Source organism: Anopheles coluzzii, chromosome 3 (genome assembly GCF_943734685.1).
Source record: "Anopheles coluzzii chromosome 3, AcolN3, whole genome shotgun sequence".
NCBI lineage: Eukaryota > Metazoa > Arthropoda > Insecta > Diptera > Culicidae > Anopheles > Anopheles coluzzii.
Window position 1 is genome coordinate 37,507,328 of NC_064671.1, and position 27,955 is coordinate 37,535,282.

The following is a 27,955-nucleotide window of genomic DNA, read 5'->3' on the forward strand; positions in this document are numbered from 1 at the left end:
GCATGAGCATGGACCAATTGAACAAGTTATTGGACTCAATCCGATCCAAGCGGTACGACTAAATGTTGTAATAATTAGCTTGCACAAATTCCTAAAAGCTTGGGCGCCTCATCTGCCACTTTTTTGTAAGACTAATTGAAACAGCAGATACGTTAAACTCACCATGATGCCATATTTCAATACGTTTTAATTATTCACCGTTCCTGAAAACACTCCGGAAAAAATCACTAAAATAATTGATATTGACTGCTCGATTTCGCTATAAAACAGTTCACTTTCATTGAATAACGCGCGTGTAGTTCAATTTGCAAACGAGTCAGAAGGACAAATCTCACTTTTCATACCATGCATGGCAGACACTGTGAACTAAGATGATTAAAATGCGACAAGAACGTAATATGAACCAGTATGAGCGTATTTCTACGTGCAATGGCAACTACGATATGCATTTTGATTTGGAATCGACGGTTAGAGATGACACTTTGTGGTGTGCACTGCATTTCTTTCTTTGGAAAGATTTTTTTTATTTGGAATTGCTCTGCGAAAGAGGCTAACTTAATTACATATTTTATTCGATTAAAATTAAACTTTAGCACTCTAATGACAAATTTAGAAGAGTAACTTGATAGGAATTTAATTTGAAAAGCAAACCTCGGGATACAGCTATTGTAAAGCATTGGGGAAACTTTGTTAAACTGGCTTCTGTTGTTAGTCATACTCACAAACTAAATCATCCAACAACCGTCTCGAGCTCCCGTATTACCTGCTCCACCTGCTCTCGACCCATTTCGAAGCTGATCGTGTGTGGCTTTGCTGCACCATCCCGGCAGGCAAGTGCTACCGTGCACAGCTGTTTACGGTGTGACGCCAAACTGCTACTTCCCATAATCCAGCTAACGTTCCAGTCGAACGATTCCACCAGCGGTACACCTCCTTCCCGCCGGTTCACCTCATCGATCAACCGTCGTGCTATTTCCGGTCGACGAAGGTTCACTATTTCCACCACCCGGTCCTGCCGGTTCGGAGAAAGCTGGGCTAGATGTGAGCGGAGCCGCACTTCATCCACCTCACTGATGCAGTATTTGCGAACGAGCGCTTCAAACAACTTCAGCGTGTGTTTCAGCTCGTCGCTGGAGGTGGCATGACCGAGCAGCTGGGCCAAACGGTCGCGACACTGCTGGCTTTGCCGGGGCACCTCGACGATGCAATCGATAAGCAGGAAAATGGCCTGCAATTGTGATGACGGTATGAGATACACACACACACACACATCGCAAAAAAGGGTAAATAGTAGTTTAACAAACCTCTGTAAAATCCTGCTCGGACACTGTTTGAATGATAATATCGTGCATTTTGGATATTTGTTTAAAAAAATAATCCTCTCGGAGCGAAAGTAGAGGCAATTGTTGGGGTTTGTTTTGATTTTGGATCAGTTTTTTTTGCGAAATTTGACATTTACGCGATTGTCATCCGGTTACGTTTATGACACACAGTTGATTACTTCGTTTGTATATTCAAATTTACCGTTGCAAGCATTGAGATGTTTATTTTCCAGTTTATCCCGATTCTTCCTGTTTTTTTTTTCTTTCTTTCAATACACATACACCAAACAGGCACATTGGCTTTCGTTCGCACTAGTACATTATTTTATTGGTTTATTTTGATTTCCATTTGAAGATTGATCCATTATATGCGTCATAAAAATTAGTCTCCTCAACATATCGATTGTTTCCAGTGTGTACTAAAGATACTACTAAAACAAAACTAGCATAGCAGCTGGAGAAGTCACGAAATCTTGCGCGCACCGTTCCGGAGAACATAGTTTTCAACTATTTGCTTTGCCTTTTTGTTAGCGGGATGGATGGTTAGAACACTGTTCTTTTATGTGTGCATACAGCATTCTAACAATCAGAATTTCATTTAAATTTGTTCCATTCCTCACAAATATCCTTGCAGGAGGAATCTATGAGTGTGATTTCGTTTTTATTTGCATCATAAATTAATGAGTCATTTCCCTTGCGTATTACAACCTTTTTTTTAAGAAATTCCGAACAGATCGATTCCCAATTTTCACTATTCATTGCAACACAGGAAAGAGAAAGAATCTTTTGTTTTATTTTGCGTACATTCGACCAACCACCAGTTGTGTAAATTTAATGAGAAAAAATATGGAAGCATTACAGAATGTAAAAAATATTAGCAAAGTTTGTTGCTCATTTAACTATTGTGGACGATCGCCGTCTCGATCGTGATCGGTTGACGCTGTCCCTAAATTGACTGTACGTATTGTTTTCTGTGTATAATTCGGTAAGATTTGTATTCGTAGTAAATTGTTCCGATTTTCTTTTCTTTATTTTTGCTTACTAGTTTTGTCTATGCCATCTCTTCGGCCCATTCATCAGAACCATGAACCTGGGCCGTTTGCTGGGTGCACCACAGATCAGATCGGATACTGTTCACGATCGATCGTGTACGACCGTTTAGTTCTGTAATCTACAACCGGGTGGAGTTCACAAGTACGACGACCTATCAAAAAGACGTCTCCTTTGCCGCACTTTGCCGCACTTCTGCAATCGTCCGTCCATAGTGTAAAACGTAAAACATGCTCGAAAGCTGGACCAAAGCCAGCAAAACTGCTGGCACAGTTCGGCGTCGGGATACCAATATATAAAATAGACATATATATGTATTCCTATTTCCCAAAAACTCTGGACCACTGGTGGGCGCCACGTGCCACCCCGCGAGTACATTAGTAGTAACCGTGAATGAATGAATGAAACGGTGAGGGATGATTCCACCCCACCGATATGGGACATGATCGCAATCGGTTTTGCTATGGGTTTGATTTTTCTTTTAAATCAATATTCTTCATGATTGAGGCAGTCTTTTGCAATTAGTCGGTGTACTCGTTGCTATCGTGTTGCGTTCCACTAAAAGGTAGTTTCGATTTAATAAGGACTCTGACTCGATCTCATCTTTCGCGATCTCGCTTATGATCACGTTCACACCTACGATGGGATGGACGTGCAAAATGGATGGCTCTGGTAAGATGACATACACACACGAAGCAATGATGGTGGTGTGAGGTCCCGTCCCCCCTCTTTTATCTTCTGCTATCTTGGTGCAGGACTGATAAAATGTAAACGAACGGTCAACACATTCCTTTCCGCTGGTGGATGTAACGATCACGTTCTATGGAATGAATTTGATCTCTCTCGTTGCACTACTGCACTAGTTCGACTCATTCACTCGCTCCGTGTCCCTTGTTATCGCTTCCTTTCCATTCGTTTATAAACTATTTTTATTCTAAAAATATAAAATAAAACGTAGAAATAATTTTATTTTCAATTCTCTCAGCGCTTCCTTTTATCTCCATTTTTTCATTTTAAATTACGTTTTAAAAACATCGTATCGTCTAACGTCCAATTGGTAGTATTGGAACTAGTGATTCCTAATCAGCATTTTTTGTTTCTGTATTCGATCTTGAGTCACATATATACTCGTTGTTGGTAAAATGTGTGTGTTTTATTTTATTTTTAAATTCCACTCCAACTGAGGTATTCGTATCCGCGTTGTGTGGGACCCTTCTTCCATCTCCATGCTAGCTGTCTAACTATTCAATTCTTTCCGTAGTCAGTTCAATTCAATTCACTGCTCATGCTTAACCTCTAGAGTTCAGATGAAAAAAATGGAGTGAATTCATTATTTTTCGCCACTTTTATAGTACTGTAAGAATCCACTTACGCTGTTTATCACAAACAGCATTCGCTTCGTGCACCGGAAAAACGTCCTTGTTCTTATCCGACTTATCATCCGATGTCTGGTACAGCATTGAATGCTCGTTCACGGTGGTCACATTAGAAAATAATGTAACTCTAGACAGTACAAACGGTAAAAACTCATTCACTCACATACTCGTTATCTCTCTCACACACACACACATGCATTTTTGTCAACGAAAAAGATAAACCTAATGGGAGAAAAAAAGAAGAAAAAAAAAACAAAATAAAAAAAACAATAACTTGCCGATCGTGCGCGGCATTCCCATTTGTTTGTAGGTTTGTTTGAAAAGGTTTATTGATGTACTCTTCTTTGTATAATAATTAAAAGAAAAAAAAGGTAGCAAAAGGGAGCAGGAAATTGCTGCCGTCGTTTTCCTCCCTCCGCCTAACTAACAGACCCCACACACCGCACACGTAACGCCTGCACACGGCGCTTGCGGAAGGAGCAAACAGCGGAGGGCAAAAACCCCCTTATCATCCCCTATTCTCTCGTTCGCGTTCCCCTAATTATGCTTTCTATGCTGAAAAGGACGACACTCTGACGGTGTGTTTCTTCACCCGGTTTTAGATAGTTGCTATTTAAAAAAAAAAAACAAAAGGAAAGTTCGTACATTTACATCGATCACACACTTCGGGGGGGTCGTGTTCCGCGATACAATCGTTTCCCAAAACGCCGTTTGTTTCGTTTTGACCAACTGCCCCCTCCCCTCCTTCCCGGGCATACTAATATTCTTGTACTGGCATTTGAATGACAAATTTCTACAATATAAGAATGAATGTGTGTGTGTATGTGCGAGTTTGTTTCGTGTTCGCGTTCTAACCGCACTTTTGCTTGGCCCTGCACAACCTAAAGCAGTCTAATTAGGAGGATGCCATTTTCCTTTTTGCCGATACAGACGAGAGATTTTTCATTTTGTTTTTTTTTCCTGCTTTACACATTGCTATTAACAACATAACTATTTAAACCATTCGTTTCGTGTGAGCCAACGTTTTTTTTTTTGTTGTTGTGGGGAGCTGTTTTTGATACCTCTTGGCTCTTCTCTCTTTACGTACTTTAATCAAATGTTTTATAAAAGACCATTTACGGTTAAGACTAAATTCAAATGTTTCTTATTGGTGGTTTATACGTGTGTGTTGATGCTGAAGAGACGAGAGGAATTAAAACCTTCATGTTGCAGTAGTTTGATTCGGTTGTTTTTCGTTATCGTACGAACAATATTTTTTGTGTGTGTAAATTGTTCTCACGTTTCGTTGCTCCTTGTCGTAACACCATTTCAATTCACTCGCTCCACACATCACTTTCTTTTTCGTTCGTACATGCGCTTCCTCCCTTCCTCTTCCTCGAAGTTGTAACTTATTATTCCCTTTTTATTTGTTTTTCCATAATCGTTTGTGTTGTATGATTCCTTTTTCTGTGTTGTGTTGTGTGTTTTTTTTTATAATTATTATTATTAATAATAAGAATTATAATTAATTAATAATCAATAGATGCTGTCATTTGCGTTCAGCCAAAACTTGCATTTTACTCGGCCGTTACTTCCGGAGCTGCTGGTGGTGGCGGTTGCTGAAGCTGAGCGGCCTTTTCTGGAACTTTCTCCTATACAAAAAAAAAAGAAAAGCAAAAATTTATCGATCAATATCCTGAAATGCACATTTCAGATGGCGGACGATTTGCAATTACCTCCTTTTTGTGCTCAGCCTCTCCGTTCAGACTTTCTGTGGCGGACGTTTCGTGGACACCGTTCTGGCCGTTTTCGACCGTGCCGTTCTCGGTAGTGCCGTTTTCAGCTTTGCCATTTTCGGTCGTACCATTGCTGGTTCCATGGTCAGCCGTACCGTTCTGCTGCTGGTGGTGGCGACGATGATGATGGCGTGCAACACACATGGCACAATCGACATTGTGTAGATGTTATGTCGAGGATGTTCAGCCAACCAGAGGGGGCCATACAGGAAGATCAGGAACACGCGCCGCACATAAAGGATGACGGAAAGGGGGTGACAACAGGACGCGCGATACGCCAAGTGCAATTGCAGACAGGAGCGAGGAAAAATTTGGATGTTTTGATAGGAATAAACAGAGAGAGAGCGAGAGAGAGAGTGGGAAAGGAGGAATTGTGATGATAAAAGAGAAAAAGAAATAGGTGGAAAGAGAGAAAGAGAAAACGAAAATTTGTGTAAATATTAACAAATATATACAGGTTTTGCATGGGCGAGACACACCTCCGCCGTGGGAAAGGACGCAACAACCTTAAGAGCAAATAGCAGGTCAATTTTACAATAAAATGTAATTCGAAGCGCACACTCACACACAAACACACACGCACACCAAACACCATACATTAACGGATTAGTTAGCATTCTATTCAAACCAGCGATCGAACGGAGGAGATTTGGAACATATCTTGCAAGGCATGTGTACAATCTGAACCGTATCTATGTAGCGTTCCGATGAGAGTATGTATGCACTTAGCGGTGAAAAAACACCCAGCCGCCCCTGCGATGTACACGAACTGATGTAAAAAAAAACGAATGTGCTCTAGAAACAATCGAAATGTGGACAGAGAACGACCTTTCGAGACCGAAAAATGATACATGAACACCAGCTGCAATGCACCAACACAGTCTATACACGGTTGCGTCGTTCGAGGTGAATGGTTAGCTAAAAAAACAAAATCAAAGCAACTAGAATTGGTGGAACATGCCAGCAGACGCGCTACTAGGAGGATGCAATGAAGATATCGATTAATACAAAGACTTGCAGAACCTTTCGTCGAACAACACACACTATGCAGAACAGAAAACTTTGACCTATTGTACAAATTTTGCAATCATCGTCTATCGAAACATGGAAGATGCGAATGAAGTATCAGTGTTAAATGGGTTACATGTAGCGAGAATTTCCATTAAAATTAACTTCTAAGGGAATGGTTCAATGTTGATCCTAATAATGTAAATCACAAGACACGAGAAAACACCACACGGTTGCAACGCAGATTGTATCGAAGTACTCTCTAAAGGCAAACAATCCACATATATGGGAAACAAAAATCGTCAAGACGGATATCGTAACTAGCTAAAACTATAATAAGTGATAAATAACTAATTTAATACAAAAAGAGCAAGATAAAATGTCGCAAACGATTTCCCCAAAATATTGCCCCATCAATACCAATGACGAAGACTGAAGGTTTGAATAATCAATTCAAAATTAGAACAACATGACCACAAAACTAGTATACCAATATGAAAAAAAAAACACAAACTAATCAAATAAGAAAATACAAGTAAATCGTTTGTATGCCTTCGAAAAAACCAACCCATACGCAGTAGCAATCATTCAATTCTATTACGAATTCAATGTTGCACTAGCTTCAACTCAGAGTTCTTCTAAAACAAACACAAAATTGTATCATAATTATTACAAAAAAATAAATAAAGTGCAATAATAAATAAAATTGCCCTACACATAAACCGAGTTCCTTATTCCCTAAATAACACCATCACCAGAATAAATTAATATAAAACAATGTTAAATAAAACGTGTTAATCTGCTAGGCAAACCGGTTAGAACTGTTTGGTCAATAAATTAAAACAATGCACACAACAACACTATAAACAATGACCTAATAAAATATAAAAAATATAAAAAAAAAACGAAACATGTACGAAAGGAGGAAAATAGCCAGCAGGCAGCCAAATTATTAACGGAACAAAAATAGCTTCATAAGAAAGAGCAACATCGAAATCAGGTAACAGAACTTTAAAGGGACAGCAAAAGGAAACAGGAAAAACAAACGGATATCGAAAAGATGGCGCCAACGAAAAATAGAACAGAAACAACGTTAAAAATTAACTGCACTTGGATGGTGGTGGTGGTGGTGGTAGTAGTAGTAGTGGTAGCTGTCGCGATCTGTTTCCCCTTTTCCGTTGGACCATCGTCATCGATCGCCATGTTACGGTAGGAGGGTTTGAAGGAAGTCTGCACTCGCACAGCAATTTGAGAGTGTGTGATGTAAACATGTATGTATGATATATAAATGAGGGTGTATAAGTGTAAGTGTAAGTTTATATCGCACGTTTTGTTTCGATAGACAACAGAAGGAAAAGAAAACAAAATTAAACAAACAAACAGACAAACAAACAAACAAACAAACAAACAAACAAAACAAAACAAACAATCAAACAAAGCAATCTAAACAAACACGTGTAAGGCAGCACGTGTTGTGCTGCGCTTCACGTTTGCTTCTCGTTCCTAGGCATGGGAGTAGGATGGTAAGATGGGCTGTTGCTGTAGTTGTAGTAGTAGTGTTGTGGGTTCGCTAACAGAGAGTAGAAGAGTGAGTGTGAAAGATTATTCACCTTTTGCGCGACAGTTTCCTCTACTTCCGCCGGTACGGCCACCGCCGGGGCCGCCACATCGGTTTCTGTCTCTGCCGCCACCGGTTTCGCCGACGCTGCCACCACCGTTGCTGCTGCGCTGCTGCTGTCCTGCTGCGCCTCCTCTTCGCCGGCACTTGCTGCCTCCTCCTCCTTCTTCTTCTCCGCGCTACTGCTGCTAGCATCATTCTTGGCGGGTTCACTTTCATCGCGAGCGACTTCTGGCGTCGCCTCCACCGCCGACTGCTGCTGAGTTAGTGCTTCTTCTTCTACTTCTTGCTTCGCTACTTCTACTTCTGCTGCTGCTGGAAGGGAGGATGATGATGTTGGTGGTGGGATGGTGGAAGAGCTGATAGGATCGTCACCCGCAGATGATGGTGCAGAAGGCGGAGGCAGCGACAGGAGGGCGGCGGCGGCGGCAGCGGTGGCAGATTCAACTTCCGGCTCGGGCAGGACGCCAGCCGCCTGCTGCTGCTGCTCGGGCATGCCGCCGACGGTCGGAGACTCTGGCGGCGGAGGCAGGCTGACATCGCTCTGGGACAGGGTCGGCGGCGACGGAAGCGATTCGAGACTGTTTTGCGGCAGCGGGGACGAGATGTCGACCGAGAGGACGCTGGTATCCTGCTGCTTCAGGTCGTCCGCTCCACCGTCCAGTAGCTCGGCAGGGACAGCGGCAGCAATCGTGGGCAGCGGCGAGGGCAGAGAATCCGGCACCGTTTCCTCGTCATCGACCGCTGGTGGTGGTGGCGGCGGTGGCAGATCGTCAATGTTGTTACTGATCTCATCCACTGCCTCCAGGTCCGCCGGTAGCGGTACTGCAGCAACTGCTTCCACCGACAGCGGGACGGTGGTTTCCTCCTCTACGGCAGGAGCAGCAGCAGGAGCGACAGCAGCGACAACAGCCTGCGGCACGTCTCCACTTTCGATCTTATCAACCGCTTGCTCGAGAATTTCACCTACGGCCTTGGAAACCGTTTCCTTCATCTCTTCCGTTACCGAGGGTTGCTCCTCCTCCGGCACGGCTGGCGCAGCTGCCATCAAATCGGCGACGACCTTCTTTTCCGCAACGACCGGCGGCTCCTCAGCCACCACTTCGGGTGTCTGCTGCTCAGTTGTTTGCTCTTCGGCGGGAGCAGCAACCGGAGCTTCCTCCACCGGAGCTACGGCAGCCGATGGAGCGAGTGGACTGACATCCCCCACCACTTCAACGTTCGAACCTTCGACGGGGGAAACAACGGGAGAGGGAAGAGGGCAACCGGTCGGAGCGGCAGCTGCCACCTCCGCGGACGGATCCTCGGACGGAACCGAAACCAACGACGCTGCACTCTCCTCCACCGACGACGGCTCATTCGCGACCTGCGACAGAGAAGCCTCAACGAACACCATCACCTGAGAAGGTGGAGGAATGGAGGGTAGTGGGGGTGGGGGCGTACTTTCACCACCATCAGTAAGCTTGTCCGACTCGCTAGCGGCGACACTGTCGGCGGCGATGGTGGCGGTGGGGGGAACACCGGTAGTACTATTTTCGAGAGTGGTAGTATCGGAAGGGATAGTAGAAGTAGTAGTAGCAGCAGCAGCAGCAACAACTTCGCTCTCTACTGCCGACTGCTCGGGCTTGGCGGTTTCGACCTCAACGGCAGAACTACTGGTAGTGGTAGTGGTACTAGTAGTAGTAGTGGTAGTAGTAGTAGTAGAACTGTTTACCTCAACAACTGCCGGCTCAACTACTTGCTCGTCAGCCGGGGCCGCAGCAGCAGCAGTGGTCGTTTCCGGCTCCGGCTTGTCTTCCTGTACTGCCGGCGGTGGGACGACGGCCGGCTCTTCCGCCACTGCTGGTGCAACCTCTTTCGGGCCATCGCCGTTCTCGACCGTCTTGGGCTCGGCCGGGGCGACCGGGGCAGCCGATTCTTGGGCCGCGACGGACACTGCCTCGATCGCCGGTTCCTCTACTTTGGTGCTATCGACGGCGGGAGCGCTAGTGGTGGTGGTCGTAGTGGTCGTTACATCAGCAGCTGGAGCAGCAGCAGCAGCAACGTCGGCAGCGGCTTCAACGGCGGCGGGAGCAGCTACAGCGGTGGTCGTCGAAACTTCGGAGGCAGCAGCAGTCACAGCGGCGGCTTCTGCTTTAGGTTCGCTGGCGCCGGCTTCGGCCGTGCTGGAAGCGGCTTCCTGAGCGACGGCAGCAACAGCAGCAGTAGTAGTACCGGCAACGGCATCCTCAGTGGGCTGGAGATAAACACAGGGGAGCAACAAAAAGAGGAGAATATTAATATTAAATTGCAATAATACTTAGTAGATTGTTTAAAAAAACGTAAATTCCACTTCAATTTAATTAATTAGTTAATTTAACTCAATTCCAATTTTGATTCTATGCGGTCGTCACCTGCTCAATTTATAAATAATATTCAAATCTCAACATTGTGGAGGAAACAGGAAGACTTTTCAATGTACCATAAATTTAAAACGATATGTTGGTTTCAGTTGCTTATAAAATTCATTTCCCACAGGAGGGTTTACAAGTTCTATTCGAAAACGTCGCACAAAACCTCCCCACACAGGCACACGGAGGACATTTATTCCTTATTAACTTATTCACCTTAACACCACCCATTGCGAAGTACAGAATCAATAGGCCACCGACAACTAAAGCGATCACTATTGCTGGCAAAATCTTGGCAAGCTTTTATTCACCAGTTTTCTTTGCAAAAGCACAAAGAAAACTGAACCAACGTTAGATTGATAGAGAATCACTTAGAATGTCACTTTTCGGGAAAATTTAGGCACACACAGCACACGGAAACACGCACGTTATGTCGCTAAGATCACTTGCGACTAACTGCATATACCAGCACCGTCACACCGAATCTGTTCTGTAGCAGCAAAAGTTTCCAACGCTTCTCCCCACGCGCGGTGTGTGATGGAATATCTTAAATCTGATGAAGCAAACTTTTCCAACAGCGCGATTCAAACGATCGAGAAGAAAATGTGTGTATTTTCCCGCAAACGATAGGTTGACCGTTCCCGGCGTAAGCTTTGGCTAAAACTGAACCACAGCAGCGCAATACAATTTAATTTATATATCCCTCCGTGCATGGTGTGTGTGTTTGTTTGTGTGTGTCCGCCACTCTGCTCCTTCGAGCCGTTCAAGAGGGTGGCCAACGTCTTCGGAGACACCACCACTCACACACCGACGCACACACACAAACACACTCGATATCTCCCTTTCTCATTTGCCACCTTCCTACCTTTTCTCCCCGCCTTTGAACGCACCCCTTTCTCTGCAGACATTGTCGTCGCCGTCGTTGTCGTCTATACGGATTCGGGCCGTTACACACTAGGCAGAGGATCGAGCAAAAAGTTGACCTAGGAAATACCGCATACCCCAACCGAGCATACCAGCATGGGGAAAAAGGGGAATAGTGGTGGGCGAATCTCGGCCTACACCCTCCCCTCTTCAAACCTTATCCGCGCTCTCCTGCGGGTGAGTAATCCATCCATCTCACCCCCAAAGGGGTACGCTTTTGCCCTCAGTGGAGCAGGCAGAGCAAGCAAAACGATCCCCCGGACGGAACACATTTTTGAGAACCCACACACAACATAACGCCATCGTACACCTCCACCAACACAGACACACACATACACATACATATGCATCTTGAAAGGATGGCAACAGCTTCTGGGGTGGGCAATAGTAAAAGTGACACCACTGTGCGGGCCCCACATGGAAGAGAGAAAAAAAAATGACTGCACAATGAGGAAAGTCGTGCTCACTAGCTCGCTGTCTCACGCTCCCTCTCTCTCTCTATCTCTCTCTCTCTCGTACTCGATCTACACCTCGCCACGCTTTTCCGGCTTTCCGGCGCAAGAAGAACCTATTCAAGTGGACGCGTCCGAACGGATCTTTTGCAGCATCTGCCGCGCGCGGGAACAGGCGTAGAGACGTAAAGCCGTAGAGCGGAATGATATTTCGCTTCAGTTCATTCAGTTTGCGCGCACAGGGTGTATTTTTTTAGTGAGATAGAATGGAGAACCAGTCTTGAAAGGGGGAGTAGTGTAGTGTAAGGAGGACGGGAAGGAAGCAAAACTTGGCGGCGGTCCCCGGTGTTGGCACAAACCGATCCGTAGCGTGTGGGATGATGATGGACGCTGCCCCGCGTGCATTTCTCGATGCCAATCGTACACTGAAGCCGACACAAGAGAGCAACTTTTGCAAAGAAAACCGGGAAAAACAAGGGCCCTTTTATTTCCTGCCATCATGGTGTGGTCTTCCCACCTCAAACCACATCGCGCTTCTGTTCTGTTTACACTTGATAGAGAGAGAGAGACATTCTTTTCCGTACATTAGTCACGTGTGAGAGCATTCTTCTTTTTTGAATACACAACGTCATGTAGCAGTTGCAGTAAAAAACTGCAACTGCAGCAGACAAAGTGCAGTGCAAAGGCGAGTAACAGCATTATACTACGATTTAGTTTACGAATTATAAATCGTAGTGCAAAAGTTAAATCCATCCATTTAGCGGACATTTGCAGGCGGCGGATGACTATTTTTTCTCTCAAGCGCATACGTCCCACACACGAAAAGCACATAATAAATGGCGAAATAATAGCAATACTATGAGACTCATCAAGAAAAGGGCTATATGGCGAGAGCCAGTACTTCCGTGTAGTGGAAGAAAAACTTTATCCAGAGCACATTCCGTCTTGTGGCCTCGGTTCAAGGGGGAACCGCGTACACCATCATTGCTTCGTTTTGCGGATGGGAACGAATGTGCATATCGCCCACCGTTGCTCGCCGAGAAGATGGAGACCATACGGGTACCGAATGGATGCGAAAGCTCCGAAGGAAATAAAGTGGATGCAAAAATCAACAATAAATCAGCACCCCGTTTTGCGAGCGATGCTTCTTAACGAACGAACGGACGAAGGCACGGAACCATATTTACATGCTCTTCAGTTTTCAATTAAGCATCATTCACTTCCGCTTAACTGCTGAGATATGTGTGGTGGGACGTCCGGTTAAATACATAAACCACACACGTGGGAGGATGCTGACTTTCTTCACCAAACGGGAATGTGTGCTTGCAGGCTGTGCTAGATCAGCTCGGATCTTTCATTATTTTTTTAGGCAGCATAAATGTCAACCTTTTCTTGTATTACCTCTGCAAAATAGAAACTATAAACTGCTGCACACAGTAACCTTCAGACGACGGGCCACACTCTCCCATGCGATGCAATTTCGACTGCCGAGCGGGGCACCAAAGTATATAGAGGCACCAAGAAGGAGGCAAACAGTAAAAAGATACCCATTACCACTGCGTCGCGCACACACACGCCGATGCAATCTTGGTTCGCCGGAAAATGGCGTGATATTGCAGGAGAATGGTTTATGGCTTCCGAAATGGTGCAGCAGAGCAGGCCATAAAACAACAGAGGAGTGTGCTTGAGCGCAGCAGCAGCGAGAGAGCCCTGGCTAAAATCAATCAGGCGTAGCTATTGCGTTGTTGTGTGCCTTTTCCTTCTCCCACACATTCCGGCCGGTACGTTGACACTGCAAGGGGACACACACTGCAGCCAAAGAAGAAACAGAAGAAGAAGAAGAACGGTGCTGCAGATGGAGATGCAGATTCCGCAAGCTGCAACGTGACATAGAGACGAAGTCGTCGTCGAGGTTGGCAAGCTGATACGAAAGGAATTTGCTCTGCCTGATTAGATAGGGGAGAAAATTGCGTGACCATTGCGTGGATGGCTGCCCATCTATCCCGTGTTAATCTAATTTACTTGCATCGCTTTCATGCTGGACGGGTTAATACAAAACATCAAATTTAGTGGGCTTACTACATCACATCACAAACTGATCAACACAGAAAAGTTCATCTTCTCCAATCTTTGGATGTTCCTTGGCCCAATGTATTCTTCATTTGCATTCATTATTAGCACAGTAAACCTTCCTTGTCGGTGTTCGGCATTGGTGGTTCATAGCAAAGCGCACCATAAATCGCTATAACAGGTAGTACTACAACCAAAAACCAGCACCTTGCAGACTCTTCCGGACAGATTCACTCCTACGACAGGCAACAGTAGTGCTCCAAAAGAAGTAATCCGACGGCCTAAATGGTAATCATAGTGGGATTTACACGACTTTTTGTGTGCTTACCGGTTGTGCCAGAAACGATACTAATTTTGGGCTGAAAGACACACAGACAAGCGCTCCACAGGAGGAAATGTTTAATAAAACTAGAGAAGAAGAAAAAACACAGTTCATAACGGTAAAACTAGTGCCATTTATGGCGTCCGTCCTGTCCTTGCCAAGTGGCAGCAGTGGCACTGCTGTCTGAAGAATGAATTTGTGCAGTTTGCAAACGATTACTATGAATAGTTTTTCAAAAGCCTAACATTCCTACCACCATCTCTATTATCTCATCTGTGTATCTATTAATCGTTTGTGTTTTCTATTGCGTTTGAAATGGAAAAGATAAAACAAATGTTACAGTTTCCTCATTCCCACTTCCGCTCTAATGCTAATTACTCGGAGCAAGGACACACAGCACACAAGCTAGTGTATGACGCTGTCAAATTTGCAATATTTTTGCTTCTTTTTGTTTCTTCTCTAAATAAACAAACCGGAACACACAGTGCCGATTTTTGTTTATTTTGCTCCGGCCGGTGATGCAACGAAAAAAAAGGGTCTCAACACAGAACACACCAAAAAAAGCGCCATTCAATTCAATCCACACACCAGCAGCAGCAGCAGCAGTGTTGCTTAAATTAGGCGCGACGGATAAATATGCGTCAGCAAAAGAAAAATATATTACAATCGCGCGCGAGCACCAGATCTCCCATCTAGCGCCCACCCCCACCAGTAGTCTTGCCAAATGCATTCAAATCCATCCCTCCCCCCCGCATCACTACAAACAACAGATGGCAATATAGGAGAGATAGAATGAAAGGGAGAGAGAGAGAGAGAGTAAAGCAAACGTACGTCATTTCATGGTGGGCTTGCTCCAAAAACATGGCAAAATAAATGCGCATTAAAAATATTCACCTTAATATTAGAAATTCAATCTTTTACCCCTGTGTAGTTGCATTTTTTAAAACATCCGGTTAATGCAGTGCACTTCCTACTTTCATCGCGTGCGTTCATTATCCTGGGCATATCGTCAAAACGAGCTCAGAATACTAAAACAATATATGTGTGCGCTATTTGATCGATTGTTTACAGGAAAAGGTAAATATATGCCAACGTATAATGTGCGTCCCCTTTATTTTATGTTTAGTTTATTCCCGCAGTACACACAGCACTCCATACTTGCCAAACACCAAGATCTTAACTAGAATAATACCCATTTAAGGTGCATCGTAGCCGCTTGCCTACAGTCTTCGTCGTCGTCGTCTGTCTGGGGCTGTGAGTCATCGAACATTTTGCTCCTGCCTTTCCATCCCCCTGTTATACACTTCCTGCCAATCAGCTGTACAGTTCGCGATTCCTATCTAGCCCTACACATTTGCTTTACGTTTTTCAAACGCTCGTGTCCGATGACGGAAAAGTCGATCACGGAACGCCCATACAAATTCATCAACAGTACCCCCACAACCATTCTAAAGCCACCCCCCTGCCATTAAAACTTGAATGAATCAAGATTTGTTTCGCACAAATACTTCGCCAAAAGGAAGGAACTCTCTCTCTCTCCCTTTATTTTTATTTACACCCTACTAAAACGGAGGAAGTTGTGCGAATGCTGTTTTTGCAATCCATGCACCCTAAACAGCGTAGGATTTAACTTTAAAAAGGATTTAAAAAGAGGGCGTATAGTATTCCCCTAGCTGTTTTTTGTGTTTGCACATCAGGGGCTTTACGCAAAATCACTTGAACAGCACATACAAAAAGGCCGGTGCGAGAGTCAACGGTATGATATGCAATTAAAAACATCGTCAATCGATTAAAACGAATAAATGTAATAATAGTTGACAACTTCCTATTGGGAAAACCCGTCTTTTTTATGTACCTTATTGGATGCCTCTAACATATTTTAAAGTTTATACATTAAAATGATTTATTGCTTACAGATGTAATAGACCATTCTAGAGTACAATATATCCTCAAAGCAAGATTAAATTGATTGCTTGGTAAACTATTAACGGGCCAAAGCTGGTTAAAAAGCAGTTTATTTTTGAAAATTACTTTAAACATCGTTTAGCTGCTAGCATTCATCTGTCAACACTAAGTACACTACACATGGCAAAAATAATGTGATTAACGAACACACGCGCTCATGTGCTTATGACAGGGCGTCGACGAAAGAAAAGGAATCTGCGCAGCGTGTTAGTTTCTGCAACACACACACACCAGCTGATTTTGCGCAATTTACTGACCTTGACCATAAGTTGACGCAAACTACGTGCTAGTTATTTCAAACTCGCTGCTCACAGTCGAATATTCTTCTTCTTCTTCTTTTTGGCTCAACAACCGTTGTCGGTCAAGGCCTGCTTGTACCCACTTGTGGGCTAGGCTTTCAGTGACTTATTGATCCCCCCATAGCAGGATAGTCAGTCCTACGTATGGCAGCACGGTCTATTTGGGGCTTGAACCCATGACGGGCATGTTGTTAAGTCGTACGAGTTGACGACTGTACCATTAGACCGGTCGAATATTATGTTATTTAATATTACTCAATCAATTGTTAACAAGCTAATTATTGTAACTTATCGTGAGGTTCCTTAAAATGCTCATAATATTTGAGAAATTACCGAAAACGACATTCAACACATTAATCTGTTTGAATTTATATTAAAACTAAATAACAGCGAACACCACTCGAACGCTGTTTCCGACTGGATTTCATGGTCAAAAATTTTAATGTCCGTACGACGCGCACGCGACCAAAAACCGAACGTCGTTTACTTATTGGTCGCTATCATTTTCCGGTTGGCACAACGAAATGTGTTTTTTCCGAAATTTCCATCCATCCGTTTTAGTGCTTCGCTATCGTGCATCAATGCCAGTTAGAGAGAGAGAGGGAGAGAAGGAGCAAGAATATTGCTTTAGTGTGGTTTTGTGCAATGCGCGATTTTCGAAAATAGAAACTCAACAGCAGCACATCCCTATCCCCCTTCCTGCGCGCAACTACTTACGGACAAATTGAACTTTTTGGAACGCCGCGACGGTAGCGCAGATGGCGGTCCACATTAGAGGACGATGATGCTAATCATCGAGCGCGTGCGGACCGATTAGTGCAAAAGAAGATCAGATTTTTTGATCAGCGTATATTTTCTGATTCAACGCGCTCTCAAGGGGCGATTGTATCAGGATTTTAAAACACTACTACTCGCTCTTTAACATTCCCATCGCTGTGTTGCTGCTTAGATTAGATGCGACCTTGTCCAGCTTCAGGGATTGACTAACAAGTAGCAGACGCTAATGTGTACGCAGCAATTCTATTTCAATTCGAGTTCTCGACCAACATTTCAGGATTGCATTTAGAAACGACGCTTCTGACCGTTCATTCAGCCATCATTCATATACCAATTTCATCTCCACAACTCAAGCGTTTTCCTATTTCGTAAAATATTTTTTGCCTTTCCTTCCTTTTAAACGCCTATAGATCATTGCTGCTAATCGTCCAAACACATCCTCTGCCGTTTTTTTTTGTGGAATAAATCGGTTGGATTAAAAAAAACCCTTAACAACATAACAAACATTGCGTTCGGTAAAATCCTTGAAATGCAGAAAAACACAAGCTACCACCACACACATACAAACCACAAGGGAATGGTTGCTGTTAGGAAGAAAAGTGAAAACGGTATGCAGCGCCGTATAGGCGTTCACTTTGAAAAAATATAGGAAAAGATGATGGCGATGATGATGACGATGATGTCGTCTGAAAAAAACGACAGCGCCACACACATCTGCCGACATAATATTTACCACCCTCCTCTCTGCTCGAACGGGAGAAGGAAGAAAAACATTCTTGACACTGAACTTCTTCACCAGTGGCCCCGGCAGTTTTGCGTTGGCCGCATCGTCCGCAAAGACCGAAAGCCGAGTGTACTGGGTGTAACACTGGCCTCAGTGTCGTTGTTGTTGTTTGCTAACCCAGTAGGAATGTGTACTGTTGAATCTAATGTAAATATGATTTATTCGACAGCACTTGCTCGTACAAACGCAAAGAGGTCTTATTTGCGGAATTAATATAGAATCAACCGGAAAGCAATAACCATTTGTTACAGTTATTTTTTGTTCTATCTCTTACAAGCATTTACTTTTCCATTATTAGTAAAACTAGAATGTGGTAAACAAAACAAACTACACAACAACTCTGTTACGTTTGTTTTGAAATTTTGGAACCATGCCAATTTGAGCTAACCAGAGTCACTAAATGCGCGTCGGTGGCATTTGCCGCGCGATTATCCACATCAACGTGTGATGTTGATGACAGCGGGTGAACGCAGACGATGCGTGAAATTAAAAATGAGCTCACTATAATAACTGTTCACAACTGGTGGCAGTATTAATATGGTACACGTTTGCTGTATTGAGTTGCAGATAATGTTATTTTTTAAAGACGGGAAAGTTATCGTTGCATGCTAAGTATATTATCCCCAAAGATTTAACACGGTAAAGCCTTTGAAAACACATAAAACATACCAAAAATTAAATTAATAGTTCCACATTGTTCAGCCCAAAGACGACATATCAAATGGTGTAAATCGAAACAAAAAATAAAACTAGATCACTATCCAATTAGTTTAGACAAAAGATCGCCCACTTACCTCTTCGGGAACTTTCTCGCATTCACCGTTCACCCGTTCCTCGTCCTTCTCCTTTTTGGCCGGTTTCTGTTTGTCCTTTTTGCTGAACGACAGGCTGCGGAAGGACCACTTCTTTTTCGGTTTCTTTGCCTTCTTGGTGGCCTCATCTGCCGCCGCCGCTTTGCTATCGTTTAGCGACTCGTCGTTGCTGCCATTTTCGAGCGTTTTGTTGTTCGCGTCCGATTCAGCACCTTCCGAGGTTGGGGATGCGGCGGCCACACTGGTGTCGCCGCCACCACCGTCGCCACCCTCTTTGGTGGTCTTTTCTGTCGTGGAGTCCTTTTCATTTTCGGCCGCATCGGTTTCCACTTTCGTTTCCTGTAGGCGGTGTATCCCGTGCACGTGTTATCGTTACCGGCCAATCCCGGCATAAACAACGCACAATCGCACACACGTACACACACGCAAAACATATCACACATCGGACAGACAAAGTACAAAAACATTCCCAAATGGAGGGTCACGATGATTATGAATTAGTATGTGTGTGTATTTGTATAACGAAATGGCGACATGGAGAGAGAAGAAAAAAATTGAAAAAACAATTTATTAGTAAGGAATGAATATGGTTTACTTATATGCAATAAGTTTGGTTTTTTCTGTTATTTGTGGGTTCTTAAACATACGAAAAACTGTCACAGGTTTGGTAATATTGATGGGGACCACATTAAAATGATTAATATATTTATTATTTCATGCCGAAACGAAACACTTTAATTTTGTTAAACATATTTTACATTATTATTACGCTTTGGTCACCATTTTAATGTTCTCAAAGATTGCCGGTAAGTTCATTGTTTGGCGTCATATATTTTGAATTTTGTTCATTGGGTGACTGCAGGCAACTGACAGCTGTCAACGTAGCATGTGGCTTTTGACAGCTCCCGTTTCCGGCATCTCTCTCTCTGCTGGATCGTAAAACGAAGTGGTTTTAGCAACACAACGTAGGGAAGAATTTTATGTGAAATACCGTTCTAATAAAGATGAGCCTTGAATTAAAACATGGTGCTTGGTGACCAGGATGTTTCTGATGTGATTTAACACAAAGGCAAGTAAAGAACAAGGTATAATCATACGATTCATTAGCGAGAGCAAAGCTTGTGCTGCGGCGTGCCACATTACCTGAGAAAGGGCTACAGACAAACCTGCTCAACGCGTGCGTTTTGGATAATTAAACGATTTCTAGGAGTGGTAGTGTTTTACGATCGAGTTTAATCTTTTAAATAATTGATTGGCTACCTAATTTCAAGAAAAGAAGTTCTCGTAACATTTCGTTTAATACAAAAGCAGAATATGTCGAAAGCAGTCTCGGAAGAAGAAGAAGATTTTCAGGGCTATGCTGAAACTTCTATAGAAGAAACAGTAATCAATCGTGAAGAAATGGCACAGCTTGCTTGTGAAATGGGAATAAATGACAAAGCACACACACAGCTTACCAGCAAAAAGGCACAGAGAGACGCCATATTGCGTTCTATCGAGCGAATTGAAAATTTTGCTAACCAAGCAATTGGCATTGAATCTGGTGCAGCAATGACGCGGCTTGATCGCTTAGAAAAATGCTGGGAAGAATTTAAGATGGTTGCAAATGAGCTGCGAATGATAGACGATGAATGCAATGCTGATGAAAATGAAAATTTATTGGATGAAGTGGATGAAAATTGCATGCAAATAGCAGATCTTTTAAGAAAGAAGATGATCGTGCCTCTCGCTCCAACATTACAAGTGAAAGAAAGCGCAAGTGACATTCAAGACAATGCTGAAGAACCAAGCTCCTTTATAAAATTGCCAAACTTGTCCCTTCCTGTTTTCGCAGGAAACTATGATGAATGGCTTCCTTTTCGAGACATGTTTGAAGCAAACATTCATAATAATGCAAAGCTGGCTCCAGTGCACAAGATATCATATTTAAAGCAATCGCTAAAAGGAGAAGCAGCAAGTTTGGTTAATTCCTTTCCGTCAACAGGAGCAAGTTATGCTCCGGCTTGGAACGCACTCATTGAGAGATACTCAAATGAATATATATTGAAAAAGCGCTACATTAATTCGTTGTTACAATATCCCACGCTAAAGTCATCGAGCCAAAAGGAAATTCACGCGCTAGTAGATACCTTCGAGCGTAATATCAAACTTTTAAAGCAGCTTGGAGAAAAAACCGATGAATGGGGCATGTTGATCATTCAAATAATGCTTACCAAATTGGATGAAAAAACGCATCATGATTGGGAAAAACACGCTGAAAAAAGTAAAAGCCATAGCATTGATGAGCTGGTAAAGTTCCTTCATACCCAATCTCGAGTGTTAGATGCCGTCACAGAAGATCGAATTCCAATCGGTAAACAGAAAAGGACAATGGAACGTCATTTGGCCATGAACGTAGCATCTAAGATACAGAAATGTGCAAAATGCGGTGAGCAGCATCATCTTCATGCCTGTAGAACATTTCAGAATATGTCGCTAGATGAAAAGTACCAATTTATTACAGAAAAGAGATTGTGCCGAAACTGTTTGCATCCCGGGCACGTTTCCTTGACCTGCCGGATGAGATTTAGATGTGCGAAGTGTCACAAAAAACATCACGTTCTTTTACATAGAGATCAAACGAATATAGCACTGCCGGAACAAATGGCAAACTTGAACGTTACCGACACAAACATTGCAACGCCATCGATTAATGCAGCAACTTCATCAGCTCAAAATCATGTATTTCTATCTACGGCGCTTGTAATGGTCAGAAATTTGTCCGGAAAATGGAAACTAGCAAGAGCTTTGCTTGATAACGGAGCTCAAGTTAATATTATGTCTGAAGCTCTTTGTCGAATGTTGCAATTGACTGGTAAGGGTCGCGGTCAGGAATTGATAGGAGTAGGCAAATGTACCGTTCTGACGGCTAAAACCGTTGAGGCAGAAATAGCGTCACGAAACTTAAGCTACAGGCGACGAATGAATTTTTCGGTTCTGCCCAAGATAACAGGCTATCAACCTGAGCGTATTGACACTGCATTGCTAGAAACAGAATTTGAATTAGCCGATCCGGACATAGGCAATGGAAATCAAATCGATCTCTTACTTGGTTCTGAATTTTATCATGAGTTTTTGCAGCCAAGAAACAATGGTGCAGTGATGATTCGCAATCCGGTAGGAGGGTTGCCAGCATTTATTGATTCAGTTTTTGGTTGGTTAGCGACAGGAAAAGGCCAAAGAGAAGATCCAAACTCTCACAGTGTTCCACAGTCCATCATGCATGTGGGTGTTAGTTCTTCGCTTGATGACCTGATAGCGAAATTTTGGGAATTAGAGCAAATTCCGGAAGCGATAAAATGGACACTAGAGGAACAAGAGTGTGAAGCTAAATTTCAGCAACAATATCAACGTGATCATACAGGCAGATACGTAGTGAAATTACCATACAAATTATCTGGTCGTAGCTTGGGTGAATCCAAATCTTCTGCACTAAAACGATTTCACCATCTAGAGTGTCGTTTTGACCGAGACTCCAAGTTGAAAGAAATGTATTCGGCAGTGATTGATGAGTATATACTTCGAGGTTATCTGAAGAAAGTATCCAGCACATCCGAGGTTCGGATGGAATGTTTCCTACCTCATCACCCTGTATTGAAAGAGTCGAGCACTAGCACAAAGATTCGACCGGTTTTTGATGGATCGGCAAAGACATCAAGCGGCTACTCTTTAAATGATGTTCTGTTGAAGGGACCGGTTATTCAAGAAACACTATTAAATCTTTTGCTACAGTTTCGCCTACAGCCAATTGCCATGACGGCTGATATCGAAAAAATGTATTTACAAGTAATGGTCCACCCAGATGATAGACCGATGCAAAGAATTTTGTGGAGGAGTGATCCCACAAAACCAATAGAAATATTAGAACTTCAGCGAGTCACCTTTGGGCTATCACCTTCATCATTTCTAGCCACTCGAGTGTTGCATCAGCTTGCTCATGATGAAGGAGACAACTTTCCAATGGCAAAGGAAGCACTCTTAAACCATTTCTATGTGGACGATTACATTGGGGGTGCTAATACGGAAGAGGAAGCTGCCGAGCTTTACCAACAGCTAGTAGCATTGCTTAGCAAAGGAGGTTTTAGTTTGCAGAAGTGGAGTACAAATTCGGAAAGGTTGTTGGAGAGCATCCCACCCAAAGACCGTGCTTCAAAGACCGAAGTGAATTTCATATCTGATGATCCAGTCAAAACCCTGGGTGTTGTATGGCTACCAGCATCAGACCATCTGTATGTTCAAGCGAATACGAATGAATTTGTCGAGCCTCTAACGAAAAGAAAGGTATACTCGATGATTGCCAGGTTATTTGATCCTATTGGTTTGGTGGCTCCAATTGTTTCCTGGGCGAAGATAAAGATGCAGAAGTTATGGCTCGCCTCTCTTAATTGGGACGATACATTACCAACTGAACTAATGAATGAATGGAAAGAGTTTCATTCCAATCTTCCTTTACTGTCAGAGTTGAAAATACCCAGATACGTTTGTCTGACAGAACCTACATCAATTCAGCTTCACTGCTTCGCCGATGCTTCTGAAGCGGCATACGGTGCTGTCTTGTATCTGAGATCCGAAGATGCGAATGGACAGCGAAAGGTAGAAATTTTGGCTGCTAAATCGAGACCAGCGCCATTAAAGAGAGTAAGCTTAGCCAGACTAGAGTTGTGTGCAGCAGTGATTGCTATCAGGCTATGGCTTCATGTTAGTACGGCGTTGAAATTGAATAATATTGAATCCTTTATGTGGAGCGATTCAACTGTGGTCTTACATTGGTTGAAATCTCCATCGCACACATGGGCAACTTATGTGGCAAATCGTGTTTCGCTAATACAAGACACAGGCAAAGGGTGTAGATGGCTGCATGTTAAAGGAAAGGAAAATCCGGCGGATTTGGTTTCAAGGGGAGTTCTTCCCATGCAGTTATTGACATCCACATTATGGTTTCATGGTCCTGCTTGGCTAAGATCATCACAAGAGGAGTGGAGAGGAAATAATTTGTTGGAGGTGCCTTCTGAGGAAATATTGGAGCGAAAGAAGTTAACCGTTGCTACAGCATCCCTTGAATCTGTAGATTGGTTAAAGCGGTTCTCTTGCTACTGGCGGGTGTTAAAATTCACCGCTTATTATCTACGTTGGAAAACGTTTAAAAGAGAAAAGAGCCCAGGAGAAAAAACATTTCTTTCTGCCAACGAGTTGAAGAATGCGAAAGAGATGATTGTACGAATGCTGCAAAACGCATATTTTCCGCAAGAGGTACGAGAGTTGTCGTCTGGAATTTGCGTATCTACGAATTCACGATTGAAATCTCTTCAACCGTACATCGATACCGATGGTTTACTGCGCGTTGGTGGCCGTCTGCGTCAAACGCTTATTCCACACTGCAGTAAGCATCCTATAATTCTACCAGGCAACAATCACTTTGCTAAACTAATCGGGGAAACGTATCATAAAAGAACACTGCATGGAGGACCTCGTATTACTTTGGCGGAGATGAGGAAAGAGTATTGGGTGATCAACGGACGCCGTGTTGTAAATTCCGTTTGCAAAGGATGCGTAAAGTGCTTCAGGGCGGATCCCAAGCCAACTATTCAGCCAGCCGGACAACTTCCGTTGTCTCGTGCTACACCCTCACGCCCATTCTCCGTAGTAGGTGTAGATTATTGCGGGCCCTTTTATCTAAAACCTGTACATCGTAGGGCAGCTGCACAGAAATCTTACGTAGCAGTATTTGTCTGCTTTGCAGTGAAAGCGGTTCATTTGGAACTAGTTGAAGATCTATCCACACCGGCTTTCCTAGCGGCTTTTCGTCGATTCGTCTCTCGCAGAGGTCTCCCTGCAAAGGTTTATTCCGATAATGGACTTAATTTCCGCGGCGCTAATAGTGAGCTTGTTGAATTGTATCGCCTGCTGAACGATTCCCGCCATATAGAGGCAGTGCATGGAGCGTCTGCCATGAATAACATTGAGTGGCATTTCATACCTCCACGGGCACCCAATTTTGGAGGCTTGTGGGAAGCGGCGGTCAAGTCGTCCAAACGTACTCTGCGAAAACTATTACGCCAACAACGTTTATCGTTTGTTGAAATGACGACCGTGTTGGTGCAGATTGAGGGACAAATGAATAGCCGCCCATTGACACCATTATCAGAGGACCCTGTAGAATTGGATGCTTTAACACCGGGTCATTTCCTCATTGGGACAGCATTGTTGGCCCTTCCTGACAACGATCTTTTGGATGTTCCTGAAAATCGAGTTCGCAAATACCAATTGCTACAACAACTTGTCCAACGTCATTGGAAGCGATGGAAGACGGAGTACTTGTGTGAGCTGCATAACAACAATCAACGGGTTCCCGCCCCTCAACGCGTAGCTGTTGGGCAGATGGTTATTCTGAAGGAGGACAACGTTACCCCGTGTGAGTGGCCGCTAGCTAGGATCGTTGAAGTCCATCCGGGGTTGGATGGGGTAGTTCGTGTGGTGACTCTTCGTACGTCACAAGGATTGTTTAAAAGACCAGTGTCGCGTATATGTTTATTGCCATTTGAAAGATAGGAGAAGTGTAAAGAAATGTAAATTTTTTGGAAAATTTAGGTGGCCGTGATGTTTGGCGTCATATATTTTGAATTTTGTTCATTGGGTGACTGCAGGCAACTGACAGCTGTCAACGTAGCATGTGGCTTTTGACAGCTCCCGTTTCCGGCATCTCTCTCTCTGCTGGATCGTAAAACGAAGTGGTTTTAGCAACACAACGTAGGGAAGAATTTTATGTGAAATACCGTTCTAATAAAGATGAGCCTTGAATTAAAACATTCATAATTATTTCCCTCTCACTTAGCCTCATGCATCCGTGTGACGTTCTCCAATGCATCGTTACCGCAGTGGAAAAACGCTGCGTATCCGCCTAAAAGTATACAATCTGCGAAGCAGTGTGTTTGAAATTCCGACAAAGCGTTACCAGGCGTAACGCTACCATCCAGCTAGCGCATGAAAACTGTGCGGGAATGGTTCTCTTTCACTATCGCACAGCACGCACGTCGATGATGCCTCGTTTTTCAAAAAAGTTCAATAAATTATAGATTGGAAAGAACATCAGTAGCTAGTCCAACAGTAAACACAGAACGGAGTCAATTCCCTTTTACTATCGCATTGGTCCCGCACAGCACATCGCGGCCTCGTGCACTTCCTTACGAAAGTGAAGCGAAACAAAACGAGACGAGTTCATGCTGATAACCCCAATCGCAACCAATGGGCCATAGGAGACTCATCCTATCGGGGATTAAAATAGCCACACTGCAAAGTCTATTCGTTGCACCAAAACAAATCGACGTAGCTTTGGCGCCACACTGCCTCTAAAATAACAATCATTTGCCGTCTAAGGTACACACACAGCATCATCCACACCCCATTACGATCCAGATCCGACGTAGATTATAGCAGAGCAGAGTAGCTTTCATTTTGCCTCAAAGTTCATTTATAGCAATTACCAAGAAACAAATCTTGGCTTTGTGCAAGTACACCACACTCTTATCGCGTGTTACTGAATACGGTGTGCTGATCACATCACTTAGTAAATTGCAATTATTTACTAAACAGGGATTAATCCTTAAACGAGAACGGCCAATCCCGCCGTTGGTGATAGTGGCCCCGTACCGGATGAATCACTCGCAATGGGCGTGGGCAGGGCACACTTCGGGAAAAACGACGCAAAATACTAATTAACCCAATCATCATCGTTGCAGGTCGGCAAATTTCAAAACAACCGTTTGTAGGCGCTATCACGCGCGTTATACCACCAGACGGACGGGGCCAGAACGGCGCAGACAGCTCAAGGAAACGCACACAGCCATTTCATTATCTTGCAAAGGTCCATCTCCACAGTCCAGGCAGAGGCAAAACGCAATAGCCGATCGATCCCGTCGTGCCTGCGTGCTCCACCACAAACCTTTGGCACAAATCAACACAAACCGAGCGGACCCGCGAGAGAGAGAGAGCGTGCTTGCGCTTACTTCTTTCTCGGCCAAAAAGAATTATGATCACATGCACAAACCAGAAGGAGCTGCTCTATCACCACCGGTTGAGGAAATGCGGCCACACGTTGGGGGGCGATCTGCACTGCACTCACGCTGCTCTTGAGCTTTCTGCGTGGCTGCGGCGCACTTTCCGGGTCCCGCGGGGTCGAGAGACCATAGCACAGAGCGTTGCGGCCAGGGCAATTAAAGCGCGAAGGCGAAACAAATGGGGTTGGGGGTGGGCGACAGAGACAGAGGCCGCCCGACAGCCAATGAGGCCTTAAGCGCCATTGCGATTGACGGTACAGTTATGATCGTGATTATTTTAAATGAGAACAAAACACAGCCGAACCTCGCCCGGAGGGGCGGCTGCCTATTACATAGCGGACTGAGGCGACTGCTGGCTGGCTGGCTGGGTTTCTCTTCTCCCTCTCTGCACACTTTGATCGATCATCATCGTTTGTCCGTAAACCGTGGTTCAAAAGCTCGCCTTTCGGTTCATGTGGTGCTCGCGTGGCCCGTTGCGCCCGCCGCCAGCTGATGAGGTTTAAAGCGCCCGAGACCCCAAAATCTGACCGCACACACAGACACACCACCAACAGCACACCACAACACAAATTGAGGCTTCCAGGGTATTGATTGCTCATCCACGTCACTTCCCATTAGTCTCGATTGGAAGAGTGTACGGCGCGAAGCGTGGTGGCGGTGGTGCTGCTGGGCCAACAACACCACCCACCGCAACCAGATAACCTTGTTTACGGTTAACTACTGTTGCGCGCCCATCTACACACCCGCGCACACCAGGTTCGCGCTTCGCTAAATGGCTTCGCTGTATCGGGGAAAGAAATCATAAACAGTCAATTAATTGGGGATTTGAATTGCCGTTACAAGGTGTAACAAATGTTAACCCCGACCACAAGAGAGACACAAGCACTTCGGCAGAATCTGGCATGCGTGCATGCGTGA

At 44.1% G+C, this 27,955-nt stretch overlaps 2 protein-coding genes across 7 annotated transcripts in view; both read right to left on the minus strand.

Annotated features, from left to right (window-relative positions):
- Positions 1 to 533: 533 nt before the first annotated feature.
- Positions 534 to 1,440, minus strand: LOC120959021 (uncharacterized). Its single transcript, XM_040382143.2, has 2 exons — positions 1,305 to 1,440; positions 534 to 1,228 (listed from the first exon to the last, which is right to left on the minus strand). Exons 1-2 carry the CDS (start codon positions 1,350 to 1,352, stop codon positions 731 to 733), a joined length of 546 nt encoding a protein of 181 aa, XP_040238077.2. The 5' UTR covers positions 1,353 to 1,440; the 3' UTR covers positions 534 to 730.
- A 2,571-nt stretch (positions 1,441 to 4,011) lies between these two features.
- The window catches only part of LOC120959017 (calphotin-like), a 74,414-nt gene continuing 50,470 nt past the window's right edge, over positions 4,012 to 27,955 (minus strand). For 3 of the 6 annotated variants that reach the window (XM_040382137.2, XM_040382135.2, XM_049608384.1), the window contains exons 4-7: positions 18,927 to 19,283; positions 8,142 to 10,385; positions 5,464 to 5,628; positions 4,012 to 5,379 (exon numbers count right to left, since the gene is read on the minus strand). In XM_040382137.2, coding sequence (XP_040238071.2) covers positions 5,305 to 5,379; positions 5,464 to 5,628; positions 8,142 to 10,385; positions 18,927 to 19,283 — 2,841 coding nt within the window. In that variant the 3' untranslated portion in view covers positions 4,012 to 5,304. Of the gene's footprint in view, positions 5,380 to 5,463; positions 5,629 to 8,141; positions 10,386 to 10,755; positions 11,215 to 18,926; positions 19,284 to 27,955 lie in introns of those variants that run through there. The other 3 variants (XM_040382138.2, XM_040382140.2, XM_040382139.2) reach the window with 3 other exon arrangements.